At 45.8% G+C, this 21,275-nt stretch overlaps 1 protein-coding gene across 1 annotated transcript; it reads right to left on the bottom strand.

The window, feature by feature from the left end:
- Window positions 1-2,656: 2,656 nt before the first annotated feature.
- LOC103775393 (zinc finger protein GLI2-like) lies at window positions 2,657-21,272 on the bottom strand (the record flags this gene model as incomplete). The annotated part of the gene is made up of 5 exons (XM_008942843.1): window positions 2,657-2,792; window positions 6,216-6,329; window positions 7,957-8,170; window positions 10,480-10,681; window positions 21,149-21,272. Coding segments are annotated over 5 exons (790 nt in total), but the record flags the coding sequence as incomplete, so codon positions are not given.
- Between the last annotated feature and the right edge of the window lie 3 nt (window positions 21,273-21,275).

The following is a 21,275-nucleotide window of genomic DNA, read 5'->3' as shown; positions in this document are numbered from 1 at the left end:
TGAGACTTTCTTGGGGTGGTGAGGCAGCACAGGGACACAAAAAAGAATTAAAACAGAATCACCCACCTTCATAGTCCCAGTCAAATCCAGCCCCAGCACTTTGTGTGCCGTGGCCCAATCCTAGGGGTGGGGACCTGCTGTTTGGGTCACCAGGTCTACCCGGGAGCAAGAAGGGGTGCATGACCTTCAGTTGGGCTCTTTGGCACCAAGAGTAACCATCAAGAAGCCAAAGCTGCATGCCAGGAGTGTCATGGAAGGATGGGTTTGGGAGAGATGTCATAGGGGTTTGGAGTTTGGAGTTCAGCTGCCTATGGTTCTGGTTTTACAACACGGCATTGGTGTTAGCAGAGATGTTAGCCTCAGATGGTGGAAATCTGGTGAATTCTCCCCCCCCCAGGAGATCCATGGACACCCTAAACTGCTTCCGGACCTTACTGGGAAGATAAATCTCCTGGCTGTGTTTGCACTGGAGTCTGACTTACAACCAAGACTACACACACAAGTCCTAGGAGCGGGGCGGGGTGGTGCACAGGCTTGCCCATTCGGTCATGCTTGGGCCAGAGGAAGACACATTTATGGGAGGAAGACTGTAATCCTCTTCAGGCTTATTAACTCACTGTCTGGGCAACATCTGCTTCCCATCACATGGTTGAGGAACAGTCGCACAACTCGCTATACTTTGACTATGGCTCCATAGCCCTCATCAAACCCCCACCCGGCCAGAGGCTTTGCCCGGGCTTCTCTCAAGTGTGTGAAGGTTGAGTGTGACCTTTGAGGCTGGGACCAGGAGTGGTGCTTTCAAAAATATGTCCTCACTCCTGCTGCTATTTGTTCACATGTAACTTTCCCACATGTACACGGTCCACTGCATATGAAGAACAGACCCTGCACACCCAGGTAGTTTGCTCTGCACACAGACTCAAGTTTTTCCATGCACGGTGGGATGCCACCTTCTCAGAAGTTGGCCAACGACATCTGTATTTCATTTGTATGTGTATTTTGGGCATCCCAAATCCACAGTCCCATGTTACTAGTAATCATAGTACAGAAGCCTCTGTTTTTATAACCTTCCAAATTTAGGAAAATCTCAGGACATTCCGTCAAACATTTTTCTTTGGCTTTTCTCTGGAAATAAATTGTGCTGAGCTGCCTGGATCTGTCCTACACTTTGCTCTGGGCAGAGTTAAAGAACTTTTCTTACGTCTGAGAGGGAAACACAAATATACTGCTGGACAAATGAGAGCCCAGCCCATCTGACAGGGCCGCTGTGGTTTAAGCCCAGAAAAGCAACACCCCAAGACATGAAATGTGCAACCCAGGAAACACCTTATCACTCGTTTGACCCTGAAAATAATTTCCAAATCTGTCTGTACTCAAGGACTTGCTGCACGGAACCACTGACTTCTGGTAGAGCTGGGCAGGTGCTAGACTTCAATGGAAGAAAAGCACATGCTCAAAATTATCATTTCGAGTGTAGTCCCTTTGGGCTAAGAGAATGTTTGTGTGCAGAGCCTGGGGCAACAGAGACTGATGCCTACTTGGTGGCATCTAAACATTACTAAAATTAAGATCTATTAAAAAGGGTGGAAGGAGAGAGGAACCCTCAGGAAGACGGCCACCCGTGAGTCACCTGAGTGGCCCCTAGCAGTATTGGAGCCTGCCTGAGGCAAGGGTCCTGCTGCAAATTTTGCTCAATCCAACATTTTGCTGCAAGCAGCAAGGTTGCTGGGGCTGGTGAACTCCCAGCAGCTCTGGGCTGACTACAAATAAATGGTGCTTTCACAAGACCCAAGATGAGGACTGAGAGGGTGCTAGGCTAGGGGGTAGGATGGGGCTCAGACACAGACCATAGCTGGTTTCATAGGCACTTGCACTGAGTTTGAGGGATTTGTTGACCCCAGAAGCCAAAGGAAACCAAACGGTGGATTCCCATGTGAAGCAAAGCAGACAAAAGGTTCTTGGAATTAATCAGAACTGAAAATCTGATTAATGATTTAGTTTAGGGATCCTTCAGAGAGCAGTTTTGACACCGATTTAGGGACATCGCTGCGATTACGGAAGCCCTATTTCCCAACTTTTAAAAAATCAAGCCACTTTCTACGTTTCAGGTCTTGATGGAGACACTAGAACGTCTCTCCAAACTCTGGAAGTGCTCTATTTTTTTTGTGAGAGGAATGATCTGAGAAGCCAAACAGCCTCTAAGTGATATTGCCCCACAGCTCATGTCACAGCAGCATAAAAGGCTTTCACGACCTGGACAAGGGCTGAGAACAGAATGGATGATCCCTGACCTCTAGCTGGTGTAGGTGTGTGGGAGGCTCAGTGAATATGATCAGGGAAGAGGGAAGGGCTCAGCCCCCTTCACCGTCTTCTGATCAGGTCCTCTGCACAGAGCCTTCTGTCATTGGGTCATGCACAGGGGAGACCAAAACTGCAGCCTCAGCAGCTGAGAAGAGAACAACATCAAATAATCTATGAGAGGCTTCTTGCAGCTAAACTCCTTGGGGAGCAGCAACCTTCTTTGGCAGTGTTTACACACCGTATCTCTGATTTGCACCTTTAGTAGCTCCCAGAGTGAGCTCTTGCTACTGATAAAAAATGAGGACAAGTGCACAGAAACCCAAATTTATCACTGGGGTTTCCTCCCAACCATTACTCACATGGACAAGCTGCTCTTGAGTGTCATATTCCTTTGTGCACCCTTCCCAGTGACAGTTCGTCTCATAAATAACCTCAGGCTCCTGTTTACATTCATCCTTATCTAGATCTTCTTTCAGGTCTGTCAGATGCTCCTGCAACATACAACAGTGCATTGTATGAGGTGAACTTCTTTCATCTGAATTCCTCCATTACTCAGAGATTACAGGGCAAGTACCAAATGATCACAAAACTGTGCTCATTGTGGCAATATAACATCCTTGATTACTGTGAAATAATGAGTGACAGAGTTTTGGAAAAATGGATCAGAGTTAATGACAAGACATAAAGCATCCTGAAGCCATGATCTCAGTGGTTCAGGTCATGGGCAGTCTCAGGACAGACTGGAGAAAGCTAAAGGCTGGCTTTTGACTGGTGGTGGTGTTCTTCGCTGGAATAAAACTTCAGATCTGGGGGGGCAGTGGGGAAATATGAGCAAGAAGAAAACGCATTGCAGTCAGAGCCTAGTGGTTATCACACTCCGCTGACTTGGGTTGGGGAGGGGGAGTCCTGCTTTCTGCATCTTTCAACAGATGAGAAAATTATACCTAATACTTATCCAAAGATATAAACCTGCAGGATGTTCCACAGGGACAAAGTGGTGAGCCTTCAAAGCACTCCTTTGAGATAGGGAAATTCGGGAAGCTTGAGCAAGACCCAGTGATGAGTGGGTTGCAGAGCAGAGCTCTTGGGGCTCTGGACTCGTAAATGAGTTACTTTAATGCTGGGCAGGCTGTGAGCTCTCTCCTTAACTTCTCTGTCTAGTCAGCTCTCCAGTGCTAAGTGAAGCACAGAATATTTTTTGTTATGGCTGCTATGAGGGTTAAAGCATCAGCACCTACACAAGAGTGTAATGTAGTACATAATCAGTACACTTCAGAGGCAAGGACAACTGTCAGCTCTGTGTGTGTCAGACACTTCCACCACAGGCAAGGCAACCAGCCAGTACAGGCTTGCGAATTCAACAACAGAAAATCCTGCAGGTTTTGACCCTTTCATTCTCTTTCCTCCCTGTCATTACTACTGCCCAGCACAGAGCATCCTGCCTCCATCCAGGCAGCTTTAGACAGGAGTGTCTGGGGTGACTGACTACATCACATGCTGTTCCTCACGACCTGATGCTCCAGTTGGTCCCGTAAGTGTGCGGACACAGCCACAGCCACCTCAAACTGTCTCTGACCAGCCCAAAAGGACCTATCTGGCTGCCACCTCCTTCCTCACCAACACCTTCCTGAGGCGTACTGAAGGGCTGCAATGATTAATGATTTAATGGCATTATGTGGCTTGAAAAATGAGATGTACTGTATGAAAGTTCACCAGTTTTCATTAACTAGCTCTTGACATACATGCCAGCTGTGACTTTTCAATTCAGAAGTTTAGATATAGAGAGGAAGAGATTTAATTAGCTCTTAGTTTTTTTTTTTAAAAAAATAAAATTGTAAGGTGGCTCTTGGGACAGGAAACTGTAGTAATTTACAGAAAGACTTCTGGAGATTCAAACTGTATCAGAGTGCAGAGCAATAGTCTGAGAAAGTTCAATCAGCCACTTCTTTTTCCTGCAGTTCCTATCTGGTTGAGCTGTCAACGTTATTTTTGTTGAAACATTTCTCTCTCTGCAAAACGTGGTCTCTGGAAAAGTGAAATTTTCTATTAAAAATCTTATTTTGCCAAAATTTTAATACTTTCTCTTGGAAAAATGAAATTGAAACCATTTTCATTTGTGGAAGATGATAGACTTGTTTCATTTCTGGCTAGTTCAATGTTACTCTGAATCTGTACCGGAGCTATTGTGGTATTGTAAGAGCACAGTAACTCAGGTCCCTCGTGCCTGGTGCTCCACTGTGTCCCACAGATCTTGTCTGGATTGCTTTTTTTATAGCCCGGGCCATCATGGGAGATATTGTCTGGCCAAGGATTTTAAACACCCAAACCACAACTCACATGAGGCCTTTCCAGTACAGCATTTCCAAAACAAAATACACACATGCATGGTTGTTTTTTGGGGGGATGGATGAGCTTCATACTCTGCAAAAAATATCAGTCAATAATTAACTGACTGTAGCTGAACTTTTCAGGACATTTTCCTGCAGAACAGGAATCCCCAAATTGATCAAGTTGCTGTTGTTTAAAACATCTGAATAGGAGACACCCACTATGTCTTTTAACCTGTTCTCCTTGCCCAGACTGGGCTGTCTTTTACAAGGTACCTTTCCAGTAATTCCCCAGTCAATACTAAAACGCTGCAAGACATGGAGCAGATCTCCTCATTAGGAACTCTTAGACGACCAATGTTGATTCTCCTTGTCTTAATTTCACCTTGGTATTCTCAGCAAAGCTCTTTGCAGCACTTTACTCCCCTCTTCCTTTCAGTGCTCATTTTATGTGAGACCCACTGGATGAATCTCTGGGGCAGGGCTCCAAGGGTGAGCTGATGTTATCCAGGCTGATGTTACCCAAGCACTCCCTGTGGCTGGGCGCTTCCCTCCTCACATTGGGGCAGAGAACAGAGGACAACAGTCACTGAGCAAACAGCTGTCTGTCCCACAGCTCCTCTGTCACAGATGCTTTGAGAAAGCAGGTGATGGCTTTCAGATCTTTTTTTCATTTGCTGCAGGAAATAAACACATGGCCCTATTAGCCTGGGTGGTGGCCAGATTGGTTTTTCGGGGCACGTGCTTTTTCAGCAGCATGTAGATGCACTCCGAAACTCAAAGCTCCAGAGAGGTGCCTCTTTGCCCTAATCGTGCTGACTACAGCATGTTTATCTTTCCCTGATATGCTATCTTCATCAATTTTACCAGCCCCCTGATGACTGCACACGTTGCTGTCCCCATGCATCATGCTGAGACCTGCTCCTGAACCAGGGCAGGAGGAGAAATTTGTCATCAACTCTTCCATTCGCTTGACAATAACACAGCCTAATATTTCATGAAAATGAAGTGCCCAGAGCACTCCTGATAGTTTACAGTTGTGATAAAGGACGGTCAGATGGATACTGTCAGCCATTAAACAGTTTGCAATCACAGAGCTCCAGAAAGAAAGCAAAGGCCTTTGGGCCCTTCTTGGTGTCAAATGTTGTGTCACCAGCATAAAGGATGTTTCTATGTTGAGTCAAGAAGTCAACCTTTTTATTTCTGCAAGCTTTCTACCTACATGCAAGATTCCCTCATAATCTGTGTTTGCTCTGAGACACTAATCCTGCTTGCTTTGCAATACAGAAAACTCAGGTATCGTTTTTAAATTATCACACTTGAAATATTCTCTCCCTTCTTTTTTTTCTCTTCGAGCACAGCATCAGCAAGCTGAGACCCAAGCACCCACCGAATGCTGCAGTCACCTCAGCTCTGCCCTGTACCTTGACAGGCTTCCTTCTCTGAGTGACACTCTGCTGCCTGGCAGCCTTTGATGCCTTGCTCCCACCTGCAGCAAAAGGTGCCAAGAGTATCATTCCCAAAGACAACGAGACCCAGCAGCTTGCTGCCTCAGCCCCACTGAAGGTCTTGCACCAGGAAGGTTACCTGTGTGGTTGGGGATGCTGGGGGCAAGCCCTCGACTTCAGTCTTGACTTTGCTGCGCTTGTTAATCACGGGATTGACTGTGCTGCTCACGGCTGACTCGCTGCTCTGCTTGCTCTAGGAAAGAAAACCAGGCAAGATACAGCACCAGGCTTTGGGATGAGAGACAGACTGCAGCCTACCTCATTAAAAATTAACTTAAAAATCAGACAAGATCGAATTTCAGGAGGGGCCAGGGACAATAGGCTATTGGCCTGCTGGCCTGGGTTTCAGACGAAAACTAGCCTGTGTGGGTTTCTGCAAGGCAGAGGGATGGAAAAGAGGGAAGGGTCATGGGCAGCATCAGCTTCCCCAGGCTCACCAGCGAGCTCGGTCTTGCTGCTGCTGCTCTGTGTCAGAGCAATCCAGTCCCTGTCAAAGCCATCAAAACCTTAAGCAACCCCCACCCAAGCCACGATTTAATTTCTCAATGCAATGAAATGATTTGTTGAGAAATGAATTCCTGGGGAGAGCGGGGAGCTCTGGTTACATGCGAAGGCTCTGGCATGCTGGGTGCATGAAAGGCTATGTGTATATTTTGCTAAGCTCTTAAAAAATGAGAACAACTTCAGGAGAAAAAACAGTCCATTGTATGTGCATAAAATTGGAACATTAGTATTTTAAAAACACTCTTGCTAATTGCTCAAGATTGGCCCTGCAAGTTATTAAACAGATGCATAACTCCTGCCAGCCACATTATTTTGGTAGCCAGTTTGTAAGAAGAAAACAAAACCAATCAATCAAATAACCTTCAATAACGAACAGAGTTTGCAGCGCAGCAGCCATGAGAAACCCTAAAACAATAAACCAGTCTGAAAGTTCAGTATGATACAAGTAAAACAACAATTTGAAATGGGTGTGAAATGAGGTGAAACAAGTCTTTGGGGAGGAGAGCAACTGCAATTTAAACTTCCAAAGAACGAAAATGGGAAGGAAAAATGATTAGGACTGTGATAGACCTACTCACTAAACCTGCGCATGCGGAGGACTTGTGCACACATGCATGTGCCTGGGTGAATTCATAGGTATTTGCAAGGACAGATTTGAGGTATGGGATTTCATACGTGTCATGGCATTCCCAGTTTTCAAAATCTGGCCCCTGGTTTTGCAAAGCTTAACAGTAAAAATCAACAGCAGAGATACCCTGAGAAGCTGCTGAAAAAGAAGGAATAGTAAGGAAAATGGCTAGAGGTCCTCGGCAGGATGCATATTTGTTGAAGAAGGAAGGAATATGGTGTTTTAAGACCATTGGCATGGTTTATGTCAGTGGAATAAAATGAAAGAGGGATTGGTGAGGGAACTGACGAAGCTTAGTTCACAGTGCTCAGGTGCTTATCTGGCAAAACCCTCCAGCATGTGCTGAATTTCCTCTATTTAAATAGCACATAGCAAGTGTTCAAGGAGAGTTTCTGTCTGAGATGACCCTGTGTATCCATGTTTAGTGCTTCAGTGGATCAAGGCCTTTGTTTCCTGCATGAAACCAAATGTGTGCAGGGAATGGAGGTGGGTACAAAATTTGGCGGTGACCAGTCCAGAAATGTTTTGCCCGGAGAAGGAAGAAGCAACGTAAAAGGGAGAGCGTGAGTAAAAAGAGAGTGGGTAAAGCTCCCACAGCCACGAAGAAGGGCAGCACCCATCCCCTGGAGAACGTGCCCCCCTTTCCCTGTGTGCCACACAGGGAGAGAGCCAGGACAGCCGTGCCTACCTGGCTGGAGTCGGAGATGCAGTTGCTGTTGCTGCTGGCCTGTGCGGGCGGGGGGTTAAGGGAGATGACGGCCATGTGCTGCCGCGGAGGGAAGGTGGGCGACGGCTGGATCAGGGGAGGCGTGTGTCCGAAGGCCGAGCCCAGGCCTCTCTGCTGGGTCAGGATCTGCTGGTACGTCACGGGGTTAATGGGGTGGGGGAAGCTGAACGCCGGACTGCAGCGACAGGAGGAGGAAAAAGGAGGAGGCATTATTTTAAATAATACTTAGTTACGTTATGTAGTGACTGATTCCAGCTTGGCTTACTGGAGACTTCAGGAGGGAGGCTTCAATGCCCCAGCTTGATGCCTTCAACGCCACAATAAGCCTGACAGTCTGCAAAGACGTAACTTGTCTCAAGTATGCTTCAGCAACCTTGTGAATCATTTCGACCCACATATCAGACTGATTATGATTGCTTTGCTTCCTATGTTTAAAACCAGTCAAAGCCCTTGGCAGGGAGTGCAGAAGAGGATGGGACTTGGACACATCTGGTTTTGCAGCCCCTGAGACTCCTGGGTTTTCCCAGGCAGACTCATTCTGCAGACTCGTATCCTTGGGGTTATGCTACCCTGGATATAAAAAAGCATCATCACCTGGCTCACCTGGCACAGATCACAGCAGGGCTGAATATCTCTCCATTTAACATAGTGCAAAACCACACAATTTACTCTGCGTTCAGGTGAGGGACTGCTGGCTCAGGGGACTGCTGAAAAGTATGTCACCCTTCATATGTAGGTCAGTGGTTCAGCTCCAATCTAGGTTAGTGGTGACCAGAAACACCACCAGCTCCTGACTGCTTGGGCACTAACTGTGGGCAACAGGTCCGAGCCAGGATGCGGCAGCTGACAGCATTAAAAATGAAGCTCTGCTTTTGGAAAGAAGAGGTATACTCCCAGGGCTGAGCCTCCTTGGCAGAGATGGAGAGGCATGGGAGATGCTCTGCTCCATGTACTCAAGGTGGGTAATGTATCAGCCACAGACTCTCAGCCCAAAAATCAGTTATTGCCACCTTTAAGAGGTGGCTGTCCTGAGCCTTCACCCTCATGGTATTTTGTTCCACATCACTAAAACTGTCCATGGCATGAGTGCTCAGAGAACAGGGCCGTAATTAACAACACACTTCATTTCCAATTTTGCTTTTAGAGAAAATACTTATTGTTGGTAATCATACAATTAGTATTTCTGTTCCAAAGCAGTTAATGACAACTTGACCAAAAGAATAAAGGGCAAAAATCACTACAGTATAAAACACTGCAGCAAATGAAGTGTGATGGCAGGCTGCTGCACATCATTGTTATGTTACAGCAAAGTCCAAAAATGACTTTCTGAAGTGCCATCAGGATCTGGGTCTGGGTGGGTGAGAAAATGTTTCATTCCTACCACTAAGACACCGTTAAAATAATAACAAATAAGTTTTTTCACATCAAATTGCTGACAGTTAGGAATCCTGTTTTATCTGTAACCCGTTTTACAATTTCTGATATTTAAGATATACCTTCAGAACACTGAGAAGAGTTTCAAATTCTTTATTATTACTTGATTATTCTCGTGTAGACCAACAACTGACTATTGGGTCAAACTCTACACTCTGCTGAGTCATTGAAAATACCAGACGCTACCCTGAAAAGCTTAAAATCTGAGTATAAGATGAGATGCTGCAGGTATGCCCAGTTAATGATAACAGGTGAAAAGACTAGAAAAATACGGTCAGAGAAGGAGTTGCAATTCGTTTAAGTTAGCATTATATTTGATTTTACAGTCAGTTTCTAAATAATGATGCTGGCTACAGTAAATTACAAAATTAATGTTACAGTTACTAATTGCAATATCTCTGTTTCCCCCTACAAATTTCAGGAGTGCATGATCTTTATAAACCCTTGCTTTGCAACATCAGTGTTAATTAGATCTAACATTTTTAACAATCAAGTAATAAAAAGAATATTAACATTGTGAAACTTGGGTGAAGCAATCACAGCAGGAACTGACAACAGTGAACTGCCTAGTATAAGTGCTTTTTAATTAAGATTTGGCCAAAACCTTATTCAAGGGCTTAGATTTGTTTTAAATATGTTTTCAGAACCATGCTCTTCTATCTGCCTGGACAACTTTATTTTTTTGAGAATGTGGCCAATAATTTGGGGTAATCTCTTAAATCAGAGTGTTTCTTAACCAGTTCAACCACTCACAATAAGCATTTTGTTAGACTAATTTATTCTCTGCTGCTGCTTGCAGGAGGCATGATCATACTGTAATTACTGGAAACCTGGTAACCAATAGTCCCAATCCATCAAAAAAACCCCAAACCCATATGCCACCGGGTAACCTTCCACACACAGACTCAGATGGGGGCTTTGAGTTAATACACAGCCCCGACGGGAAAAAGCAGAGAATGTAAGGAAGGGGAGGTGTCCCTTGCTGTAGGAGCACCCCTCCTTTCGGGAGGATGATTACGCAGCTGAACGGAGCCGCTCCCAGAGCTTTACCTGATTGTCCCGGCAGACAAATGACCGTAGGAGCCACTTGCAGCTGAACTGCTTCTGGAGTTGTTGATATATGCCACGAGAGAGTTTGGGGAGGTCCTGATCATCGTCTGGAGATCAATGCTGGCATCAGACAGCGGGGAGATGGACAGGGCTCGCTTTCGGCTTAATCTCGGAGTCACCCGTGGGCTCGAAAACCGGGACACTGGAGGAGAGAGAGACTCTCAGACAAAATGAGTGGGCTGCTCCCTTCCCGCAGGGGGGTGGGAGGTGCTGAGACCGGCTGCACTCGTGACTGCTGTGGGATGCTCAGGAGCCGGGAGCAGCACGGGGACCAGCTGCACTGGGATAGGAGGTTTCCTCTCTGCTGGGTGCTGAATGACAGGGGTCAGGCAGCACCGGGCGCCCGCTGGCTTCGCCCTCCTCAGGGGATAATCATAAGCCTGTCCGTCACCCCCTTTCATCGGCACTAAATTAACTTAAAATTAAAAGGGAAAAGGCCCCACAAGGTTTCCCTGAGTGCGGCCGTCCCTGTTGACTCGGTGGCGGGAGCAGCGGGCCAGCAGAGCCGCGCAGCAGGGACGGGGTGACCCCTGGCAATGGTGTCTGTGCCTGTGTGCGGAGGGAGCGGAAACCACACGACTGCGAGCACAATGCTGACCCTCCAATTAACGACGGAGGCGAGGCTCCACGAGCCCCGAAAGTAAATGAAGAGTTTTAAGAAAACCAATTTGGCAGCTCAGGCACAAAGTTCAAGCTCTCCCTCTCTGAGGGGACCTGCCAGTGCCTGGACCCTATTAGCAATTGTCAATCATTCTTCAGGCATGAAGTCATTTCCAACCCTGCCAGTCCCGTTTGCGGATCCGCGGTACACGGCGAGTACGAATTTGGCCTCCTCCCAGTGTTTCGGTGCTGCTAACTGGAACAACTGACTTCATCCAGAGGAGACTCTGCTCAGGCCTGACCCACCTGCAAATCTCTGGGGTGGCGTGGACGGGAGCTGGTGATGGGCCATATTACAGCTGATACCAGGGTACCAGATCCAAAGCCTGCCTGAGTTCTAGCCCTGATTGGACTGGCACATTCCTCCAAAGTAATGAAAGCAGCATTTAGGTCACCTATTTTTTAAAAAACCAAAAGATTTCTAAAGGTAAAATATGCCACTCAGCTGTGGTGTCTGGCTGCTAATCCATGTCATCCATCCAGGGGTGCAGGAGGGCTCAGCTGCTCCAGCTTTTTCCCCTCAATGAACACAGCACTGTATTATTATCTGGCTTTTCCAGTGACTTTTCAAACTTTTTCCAGAAAGTTTGCTCTGGGTATATCCTGTTAAACACCATGAATAAAACAGTACCTTTCCCAGACTGGCAATACGAGGTATCTTCTTCTAGTCTAGGAGGGACTGATTCAGCTGCATACCACCAAATACATGCCCAGCACTTCGCAAGAGCATAAACTTCCTGCCCTGATGACAGTGCTAGCATGTTGGAGGGTGAATGGGATGTATAAGGAGGTGAAGTATATCCTGCCAGTGTCACCAACTAGTTCCTTCATTTGTGTTGGCTTGCAGGAGATTGTGCCAACATTTCCCTGAGACCAGTGGCTGGATTGCAGCCTCTCCATCTCCAAATGGCTCAGCCATGTACCTAAGAGGCTTGGTCATTACCATGCTTGGGTGCTGCGTAATCAATGGGGTTTAGTGCCACTGTCCCCTTGTTACCCATAATGTCCCTCACTGCACAAGATAAATGACTTTCCCAAGGTCCCACTGGAAGTCCAAGGCTAAGCTGGTACTTGAACCAAGCACTCTTGCAACTTTTGTCCTGCACCTAAGAAGCTTCAGGAGTTGCTAGCTTCAATGCCTTTGCTGCAATACTGACAATAGTGGGAATTCCTCCTAACAATCAGATTGTTGCATATTTGCTGAACTTGTTCTTATAGTATTTTGTATAACTATGTTTTGCAACATCACGGTGCAGGGAGATGATAGAAAACACAACTCAGTGGTCAGGTAGCAAATGGAAAGAGAGTGCAACGGTCCATAAAAACCATCTCCTGACTGTTAAAAAGCTGGTGTCATGGGGCTAGACTCAAACCTTCCTGATGCTTGTGGCTGGCAGACTGCAGCCCTGCTCTGCTGTGGTGAGTGGCACTTACCCCATGCGCTGGAAAAGGAGCAGCCAGTGTATGGAGGCATTATGAAGACTAAACCAAAAATGAGGCAATCAACTCCCTTCAGCAAAGGCTGACCCTGCCCAAAGGCTGGAGCAGAGCATTCCCAAACTTCATATCTGGTTCATGAAATCTGGGCCTGCCAGAGCACTGGACCAAGCAACATGAGGGTTGCTTGGATTTAAACGATAACAGTCAAAACTGTGCTCTGTCTGCAACATATTAATGTATTAATAAAAATTATTTGAAAAAATTCTTTTTTTTCTTCCCTGGTCATAAGGCATCTTGATTTCACAACCTGGAAAGAGCTGGGTCCTGTTCTCAGCCCTCCCCAGGTATACCTTCTTCAGCAAGTTGCTGCTTCTTTCTGTGTCCCTATTTCCTGGTGCCATCTATTTAGATGAGCTCCTTTAGACAGAGTTTGTGTTTTATTCTGTATGTACTGCACCAAGCAACGGGGCTCCATCTCAGCTGAGTTGTCAGTGTTTCTGTCCTACAAATAATGTGTCTTTCCAGATATAGATATTGTTTTCTGCATTTGCATTCCCACAGTCTCCTCCTTCCCTAACAGAAGGAAGCAGGCCAGATTTGACAGTCATATTTATCTCTGTTACTCCCACACCTCAAGGGAGATCTGTTTATTAATGTGCCACTTCCCTTGATAAATTACTAAATAGAAAGAAAAGCCTTGTACTCATTTCTTGCTGTTCCTTCCCATGATTTATGTCCACAGTGCTGGTTCAGTCATTGGTCACCATTAATTTGCAGAGGGAAGAAGTCCTGATGTCCGACAGAAACCCAGGTTTTAGCAGTGCAAACAACGTGGGCACCCCTCCCCACTGCACACAAGTACATCATTTTTCCCCCATGTAAAACTCTGGTGGAATCTGTCAGATTTGCAAGCTAGCCTGGGAATTCTCCAGCCCAAAAACGGTATTATGCATTGTGTTAGCATCCGCTCTAATTTAGATCTTGTGAGTACCACTGGCTACCTAAAATGTTTGATAGCAGATCCAATAGGTTGGGCTCAGGCTTCACACAAAAGTCTCTTACATCTTACAGCCTTCCAGAGAAAGCTGTGACCTAAAACTGTGCTACAAATAAACAATTCCTCTCTTCTCAGTAACAGTCTGTCCAAGGTGCCCAGGAAGGGGAGTATCTGGGAAATGGAAAAGGATTTTGACCACATGAAGAAGTGGTAACTGGTGCATTTAGGAAAAGGGAATCTTTAAAAAATTATTATTCACAGGCAGATTAGCAGCATCAAGATTGTTCTTAACAATAAAATTGGCCTGACCTGATCCCCTGATTTGAGGACACTGAGCATGAATGTTGAATGGTAGCAGGCAGCAGCAAGGGTAAGCATGAGTGTAGCTGTTCACAGGGGCGAGGTGTTCAGCACAGGCTGACTGACAGACACTTGAATACACAGGCAAAAACCTCTGTTGCCTGAGGTCCAACGATGTTTCAAAGGAAAAACCACATACAACTTCTTGAGCAGTGACTATGCCTAGAGAAGTAAATGAAGGCAGGATCCATCTTTCAGAGACAGAGATGGAGAGCTTCAGGAGGATTTATCACTAGCAAGCCCCCTCTCATCTCCCCTTCAAAATGCTGACTTACCAAAATGAACAGGCTTAGTTTCAAGACTTTTTTATGTTTGGAAAATATGTTGAGGGAACTTTCCAAACTGTCAGAATACCCCCTTCAACACTTTCAAAAGAAAAAAAATCTGGTATTTTTCTGTTTATTGCTCTAAAAGATGTTTTGTTCAGAAACCTAAATTCATCATACGTTATAATGAATTTTTCTAAGTCACATACTGAAATAAAAGTAGGAGATTATTTAAGAATAAATTCCACTCCTCATCTGTCAGCATTTCAGTTTTTAAAACTAATTTCTCCCTGCCTCTCTACTCAGATGGAGAGCTTCTTTACCTTCAGTGTTTTCCCTTGAATACCACTAACAGGGAAACTCTCACCCAGGGCCAGAAAGAAGTGATTGGCCAAAGCCCACAGAGCAAAACAAGAAACAACACAACTCCACGAGATACTCTGTATATTTGCTTCCTCTGGTGTTTGGTAATGCTTCCAGGCAAACACATTTACAGTATGCCCAGGATGGGCAGTGGCTGTTCCTCTATCAATTTGCTCTGCTACTTCTACCTCTCATCTTGAATGAGCACCTATTAAAGCCAGCAGATGCTTTCCATTGACTTCCACAGACTTTGGAACACGGAATAGATACGAATTTAAAAGCTGACACCTCCGTTTCCAATATCTTGCAAACTAATTCTTTCCCACTTGGAAAACATGCTATGTTTATGCACTCAATTTCTGGACATACTAACAGCTTAGGTTTTATTTATTTGCTATATATTAAATGAATCAGCTCTGAATAAGGAACCTGATTTTTGTTTGTTTTGTTTTGTTTTTGGTTTGGTTTGTTTTTTTTTTGTTTTTGCAAAAGGTAAAGATACCTTCCTAGAAATCAAAACCATTTCAGGATTATCCTTTGACCTGAAGCAAGACACAGGAAATTTTAAGCCAAAATACTCTTCACTTCTCTCTCAGAGATGGGAGGAGATCAAAACGGAGACGTGAACTGGTGAATGGAAGGGTGCAGTAAAGGTCGAGCCCAAAACTCTGTGTATTGATGTTAGCATTGTGGATAGCAGCCCACGAAGGTCAATACAAATATTTACCCTAGGCCTCTGCTCTCTGCTGCCTCTTCTAACAAAAAGTCCACTCCAGATACAGTTCACTGTGTTTTAGCTGGTGTGAACTGGCTTTTCAATACTGCTTCATACACAGACCCAGACACACTGACTGTCATTGGCTCAAGCTTTACATGCTAGAGAATAAGTATGATCCATATATTTTAAGAAACTTTTCAAAACTTCCTGGAATAACTTTTCAGCAGGAAAAGCTTGATTTTACAGCAGTATTATCTTTGCAGGGTAAATGCCACAGCTCACAACCGAAAGACATTTCTCTCCAAGGAGGAGTGTTTAAACATCCCATTTCTAAATTAGCAAGGGATTTTCAATTGACACATGCCACATCTGCCAAATATCCCATCCTAGCCCTCCAGCTGGCCTAGAGCTGTGAGGAAAGTCCAGATTGCTTGGTAAAATGGTATAAGTTTTCTTCTCAGTTTCCTACAGCGTCTACAAATTATCATATCCACAGGCTGCTCACAAACTTCCCAAATTTAGATTTATCCACAACAGTCCAGCAATGAGGCAAATGGTCAGGTTTTACACACATGGCAGCTTGTGCTCTGACTCTTGTGGCTGTTCCCAGCACTGTCATGCTGCAGGGCAGGATGAGACCCCAGCTCATGTGGGAGGCTGGCGCAGAGGTTCCTGCTCTAACCACCTGCTGTGGCCATGGGCCATCAGAGGGACACCACCAGAGATGGTTCTCCTGGAAGGAGATTTCAGACGAGAAATCATATCACACTAGAAATAGTGGCAGCAAAGCCCTCCGAAAAGGAAACACCAGGCCTTCAGGGAGAGCTCCCTCAAGACTCCTTCAAGGCAGGGAAATATCAGACATCTCTCTATGGACAAGCATGTTGCCATGACCTTGGACATCAGGGACTCTGCTTCCAACTGGCTGAGCCCATACAGTAAGTACGTGGGCTACAGATGGTGACTCCCCACCTCACTGACACATGGCCTGAGCCATCACTTCTCCTGCATCCCCTGGCCCAGCCCTGGGACACATACAGCATTATCAAAATGGTCTCTCTTCCTGGCCACTCATCAAGAAAACCTTACTCAGAGCAGACAGAAATATCCCCCCTCCTCTCATTATCAGATTAAATCCAAAGGGAGCATAAAAACACAGGGTGATCCCTTAATCAATAAGCAGCAGCAATAAACTACAAATACTCTTCATACAACCAGTTCCTTATTCCCCTCTCCCCTTCTGCAGTGGCAGTACACATCTTACTTAGACTGCAGCAGATGCTGGACATTTGTTCTGGCACCAGACACTGTCCTGGGACCCTTCTTTCTTCCCTCCCTGGGACGATCAACTTTGCAGTTCAAGGAATACTAATGCTTCCCTCAAATCCTCGCTGAAAGACAAGGCTGCATTCTTCTACTCCCAATCCACAAGGTAACTGTTTAGACGACCCAACTTGCATATGTAAATTGAATTCTTTAGAAACCAGAGTGCAGCAGGATTCCAGACAGAGCGCTTATGGGATGCTCTGGGACTTTTTCCTCTCTTCTGCGTATATTTTTCTGGGGAGGAAAAGAGCATTGCTGGCTAGAAATGGGTGGGAAATAATATCCTATTCTCTGAACCTTTTCTGAGATTTCAGCAAGTTTCCATTCTGTGCTGGAACAAAGAAAACAAACAAACAAAAGATCTTTCAGAGTTTTTAAGGAAACAACGAGAGGGTGTGCCGTCTGCTCAGAGTAGCCAACAGCTGGCTTCTTTAGGAAGTCATCTAAGATCCAGCACATCCAGCCTGCAAACCTAGAGCTGCTGGTCCTTCAAGCCACAGACAAGGCACTTCTTTCCGAGGTCGTTGTGAGGCTGGGCTCACTCTGTCCCTCCTGATGGAGCAGTTGCTTCACACAAACCTGCTGGAGGAGAGTCCCGAGCTCACCTCTCACAGACACATGCCTGCTGACTGCAGTAACCACTGGGCTGCACTGCCAGCCCTGCTCCATACTCCAATGGCTATTAAATCATTTACTTGAAGTAGAACGGCTCCAGCAACACTGACTGAAAGAGGCCAGTGAAGCTGAATCACTATTTGAATTGGGGAAATAAAGTCCTGCTTGATGATTTGCCCGTATCCTAGGTAACTGCCAGCTGATGGCTTTTTGGCTATGCTGGGCTGGACAAAGCCTTCTCCCGCTTAAACTGCTAATTGTGAGTCAAGACATTCATGATTGCCAGGCATCAGGCAGGGATCCCCCCCTGTAGCTCCAGAACTGGATGAAATGCCATGACAGCACTGCAGGGTCATCCCTGCTGGTGGCCACCCTAAGGTTGCACAGGCGTGTCCATGCAGCCCTCCTGGCCTGTGTGACTCTGCAGCGCCGCTTGGGGCAAGCTGAAACTCCAGATGTTTCTCCTCCATTCCCTGACTCAGCATGGACAACCCGACCACACCGTCGACACTGAGCAAACAGAACTGATGGATCTGAAAATTATCTCTGCTTCCCACCCTGGCCATGAGAGTCTTATTCTGAAGATCTGGATCTTGTTGCTAGAGCTGCCACTGCTCTGTTCACTGATCATTTGATCTCCTTTCTATTCAGGGTGTCCAGTGATGAAGTAGCTTTGCTCTGTACAGTACTTTGAGATCTGATGTACAGGGCTATGTGAGTACAGGCATTGAGTCAGTCTGGATATACTCTTGAGAGCAAGCAGCACCTCCTGAAGGGCTGAGGGTAACAGAAGCCCTGGTACTTAGGAAAAAAGAAAAATAAGCTGGATGTACTACTGTCATCAGAGAGGTGTGGTCATCTCCAGCTTCATCTGTGCTCCCCACCAGTCTTTACTGCCCCAGGGATGCTCCTGTGCAACCACTCTGTCACCTGGAACAATCCACCATGTGGCAGCCACTTCTAGAATAGAAATGTAAAAGATTGTTTTGATCTGGTGAATAGATCCTGTAAATTACTCTCAAATGTGCCCCACCAGCAATGTTGTGACATTGAAAATTGATTAGATTTTGATTTGAAAATGTAGGCTTTCCAGAAAATGGATGTAAGCCTGGATCCAAACTCCACTCTTGGATTTAGAGTACCTGTTTGGATGACAGAATGAAACAGGACAGCTAACTGCAGGGTTATTTAGTCTCCACTGGAACTGGCCTGAAGACTCTAGCAGTCTGGTGCAAAAAACTGGTCTTCTTCAGTGGTGTAGCCACTTCTAGCTGCACAGTGAAAACCCTGCTGAAGAGCTGCAGCTCTGGAGTACCCTACCTCAGTCACTATTTAAACACATAGCAGACCTGACACATGGTCAGTACCAACAAGCTCCAGCTGACACTTGTGTCCTATTTTACTTTTTTCTGAACCTAGGCACCTGATGGGATTAAAACCACTGACAAACATGAAGGCATTGAGAAATTCTCCGGGAAATGCAATTACAGCAACCAGAAGGGTCCAAGTATGTGTCTGTGGAACAACAACCATACCCAGTGTTTTGGGCTCCCATGGACCTGCAGATGTTTGGAGGTGACATGACACTGAACAGGTCAGTTTTAATATATGCTTATCTGCTGCTTTTTTTTTTGCAGGTGCCAGTGTTATCACAGATATGCAGTGGTGCTGTGTGTAGTTTAACAGGAATTACCTGCACTTGCAGCAAACTAATTCTTGTGAAGTTCTTATGTTCAGAGGCTCTCTGGGAAGGAAAGGGCTCTCTGAACGACAAATCCTCAAGGTGGTGACTCAGTAGAGTTTTATGCATGCTACTGATATTCTTGTCTCAGAAAAACACCATAAGAGGATGCTTTATTAAATTATCTGTTCAACTATTTACTTAGGCTCTGCTGATTAAAATTTTTGAAATAACTTTCTAAAATGAGAGGGAGACTCTGTTTCCTCAAGCCAGTGTTTCAGAGCCATCCAGTTCAGCCTCCGCCTTGACAATGCCAAATTCTCTCTTCTCTCCAGCTGATGGATAAAAGCAAACATACAGACCAGAGACTGGCACGGGACTGCTGCTCCCTTTCACACTCTTAAACTGGTGTCTCAGGTCACATCCTCAAGATGATTGAAAGTTTTCATCTACAACAGAGCATGTGAAGGCCCAGAAAAGGCTTCTCAGTTACTCATCAACAAAGCTTTATGAGAGATCAAAACAAATGCTTGGTGAACCCTGGCTTTGCAGTGAATAATGGTTATGAGCTTGGCTGCATGAAGCTGGGACCTTTGATATGTGATTCACTCTAGGGCTGTGTTCAGAAGAAGGCAAGCAGTAAGAAAGCAGTAAGTAAGAGGAACATCTCAGATGACTTCAGATAAAGACTGATATTAAGCAAACCAGAGGATGAGTATCTTGGTGTGCTGAAAGTCAGCCTTTGCTAGCATGAAAACAGTTGTGTTTGCTTTCCTTACTGGCTGTTTGTGAGGCACTGCTGGTCAGAGATGGACTAATAAGGAGGCAAGGAGGAAGGAGTCTTGTTCATGAGCCTGAGGAGAACTTGGCAGGGCTGGTTTGCACCCATCTGCTATAACCACAGGCATTAACCCTTTGGAGGGAAGACACAGTGTTCTTACTGACCAGTTGCTTTGTATCAGAGAAGCCTGGAATATATTTTGGGTGTTAGAGGCGGGATGGTACCAAGGAACATGTACCCTCTCCTTCACACCGGGATCTAGGTTCATGATTAATCTAGGAATTGGCAGCAGAAAATGATTATTCAGGTAAAACTTCTGCGGCAGCTGCAGATAAGAATTTGTTTTTTTTTTTTTTCGTTAGAAATATCTATAAACTCCCATCACTGAACAGCCAGAACAGCTTTTATCATTCTAAACCAGTCACTTTATGAAGCATCAAGACCGCAAAGCCTTTCATCTTAAAAGCTCAACAACAGAAACTTTGAAGCGGTAATGAAACGATGCAGACCTCCACTCCAAAAATTATAATGGTCCACAGGCAAATCTGAAGGCAGCCCAGGAAACAGAAGCTGGGGTCTGTAAATCAAGATGAGACTCTTTCTTGCAGAAGAAATAATCCCCAAACTGCTTTCTATAACATCTGCCCAGCCCCAATTCTTACAAGACGCAACATAAAGTGAAAGAGAAGACATTTCTAGCAGCTTGAAAAATCATTTGGACCTCAGATATGCATCCAGATAGACTTTGCCAATCTCACCAGGGCAATGGTCAAGCCGTAGGGGTGACTCAGCACTGCAGTGCCTAACATGATTTTACTTTGTCTTCATTTACTGAGGAGCGAGAACTTTCTGGGTTTATAATGCCCAATACTAGCATAAATACCACATTCCTGCAATTTTTTTTTCTCCCACAAAGTACTAACATGTCCTCTCCACCATGGCTCCTCATTAAATTACTTTTTCTCCTTGGGGACCCGAGAGGTCCCAACCAAGACGGGAAGTCCATCGCCAAGCATGCAGAGCAGTGAAATGGCCAGCATTTGCCCCAGTTAGACATGGAGTGGGATGGGGAGCCAGAGCTGGAGTTTGCCCCCAGTCACACTGTGGTCATCCATGGCCAAAGCAGTGGGACAGCAGCAACGCCCTGCCTGCTGCACCGGCTCATCTACCCATGCAGCAGCCATGCCGTCCTCCCAAAGAGGCCACAATGCATATCTTTTAAATCATGTATATTTTGTACATACATATGGAACAAGGTGGGACAAGACAAAAATTATAGTGTGACACCCATGGGTTTTGGCAGTGCAGAGTGACCATGTATAGCAACCTCCACCTGGAGGACAGCCCCATAAGCTTGCCCCAGAATTTTGGCCGTGCCAGGAAGGCCTGGACCGCTACTTACCGTCGACGGGGCTGAGGTAATCATGGATGTGGGCTGTGCCGGCTGCTCCCCCGCTCTGCATCAGGAGGTCCCCGTACGGGTTTGGGTGGCCGGCCATCAGTGTCATTTGGTGGTAGTAGTCCGTGGG

Source organism: Merops nubicus, unplaced genomic scaffold, assembly GCF_000691845.1.
Source record: "Merops nubicus isolate BGI_N331 unplaced genomic scaffold, ASM69184v1 scaffold30780, whole genome shotgun sequence".
Lineage (NCBI taxonomy): Eukaryota > Metazoa > Chordata > Aves > Coraciiformes > Meropidae > Merops > Merops nubicus.
This window is presented reverse-complemented; position numbering and strand designations above follow the sequence as displayed.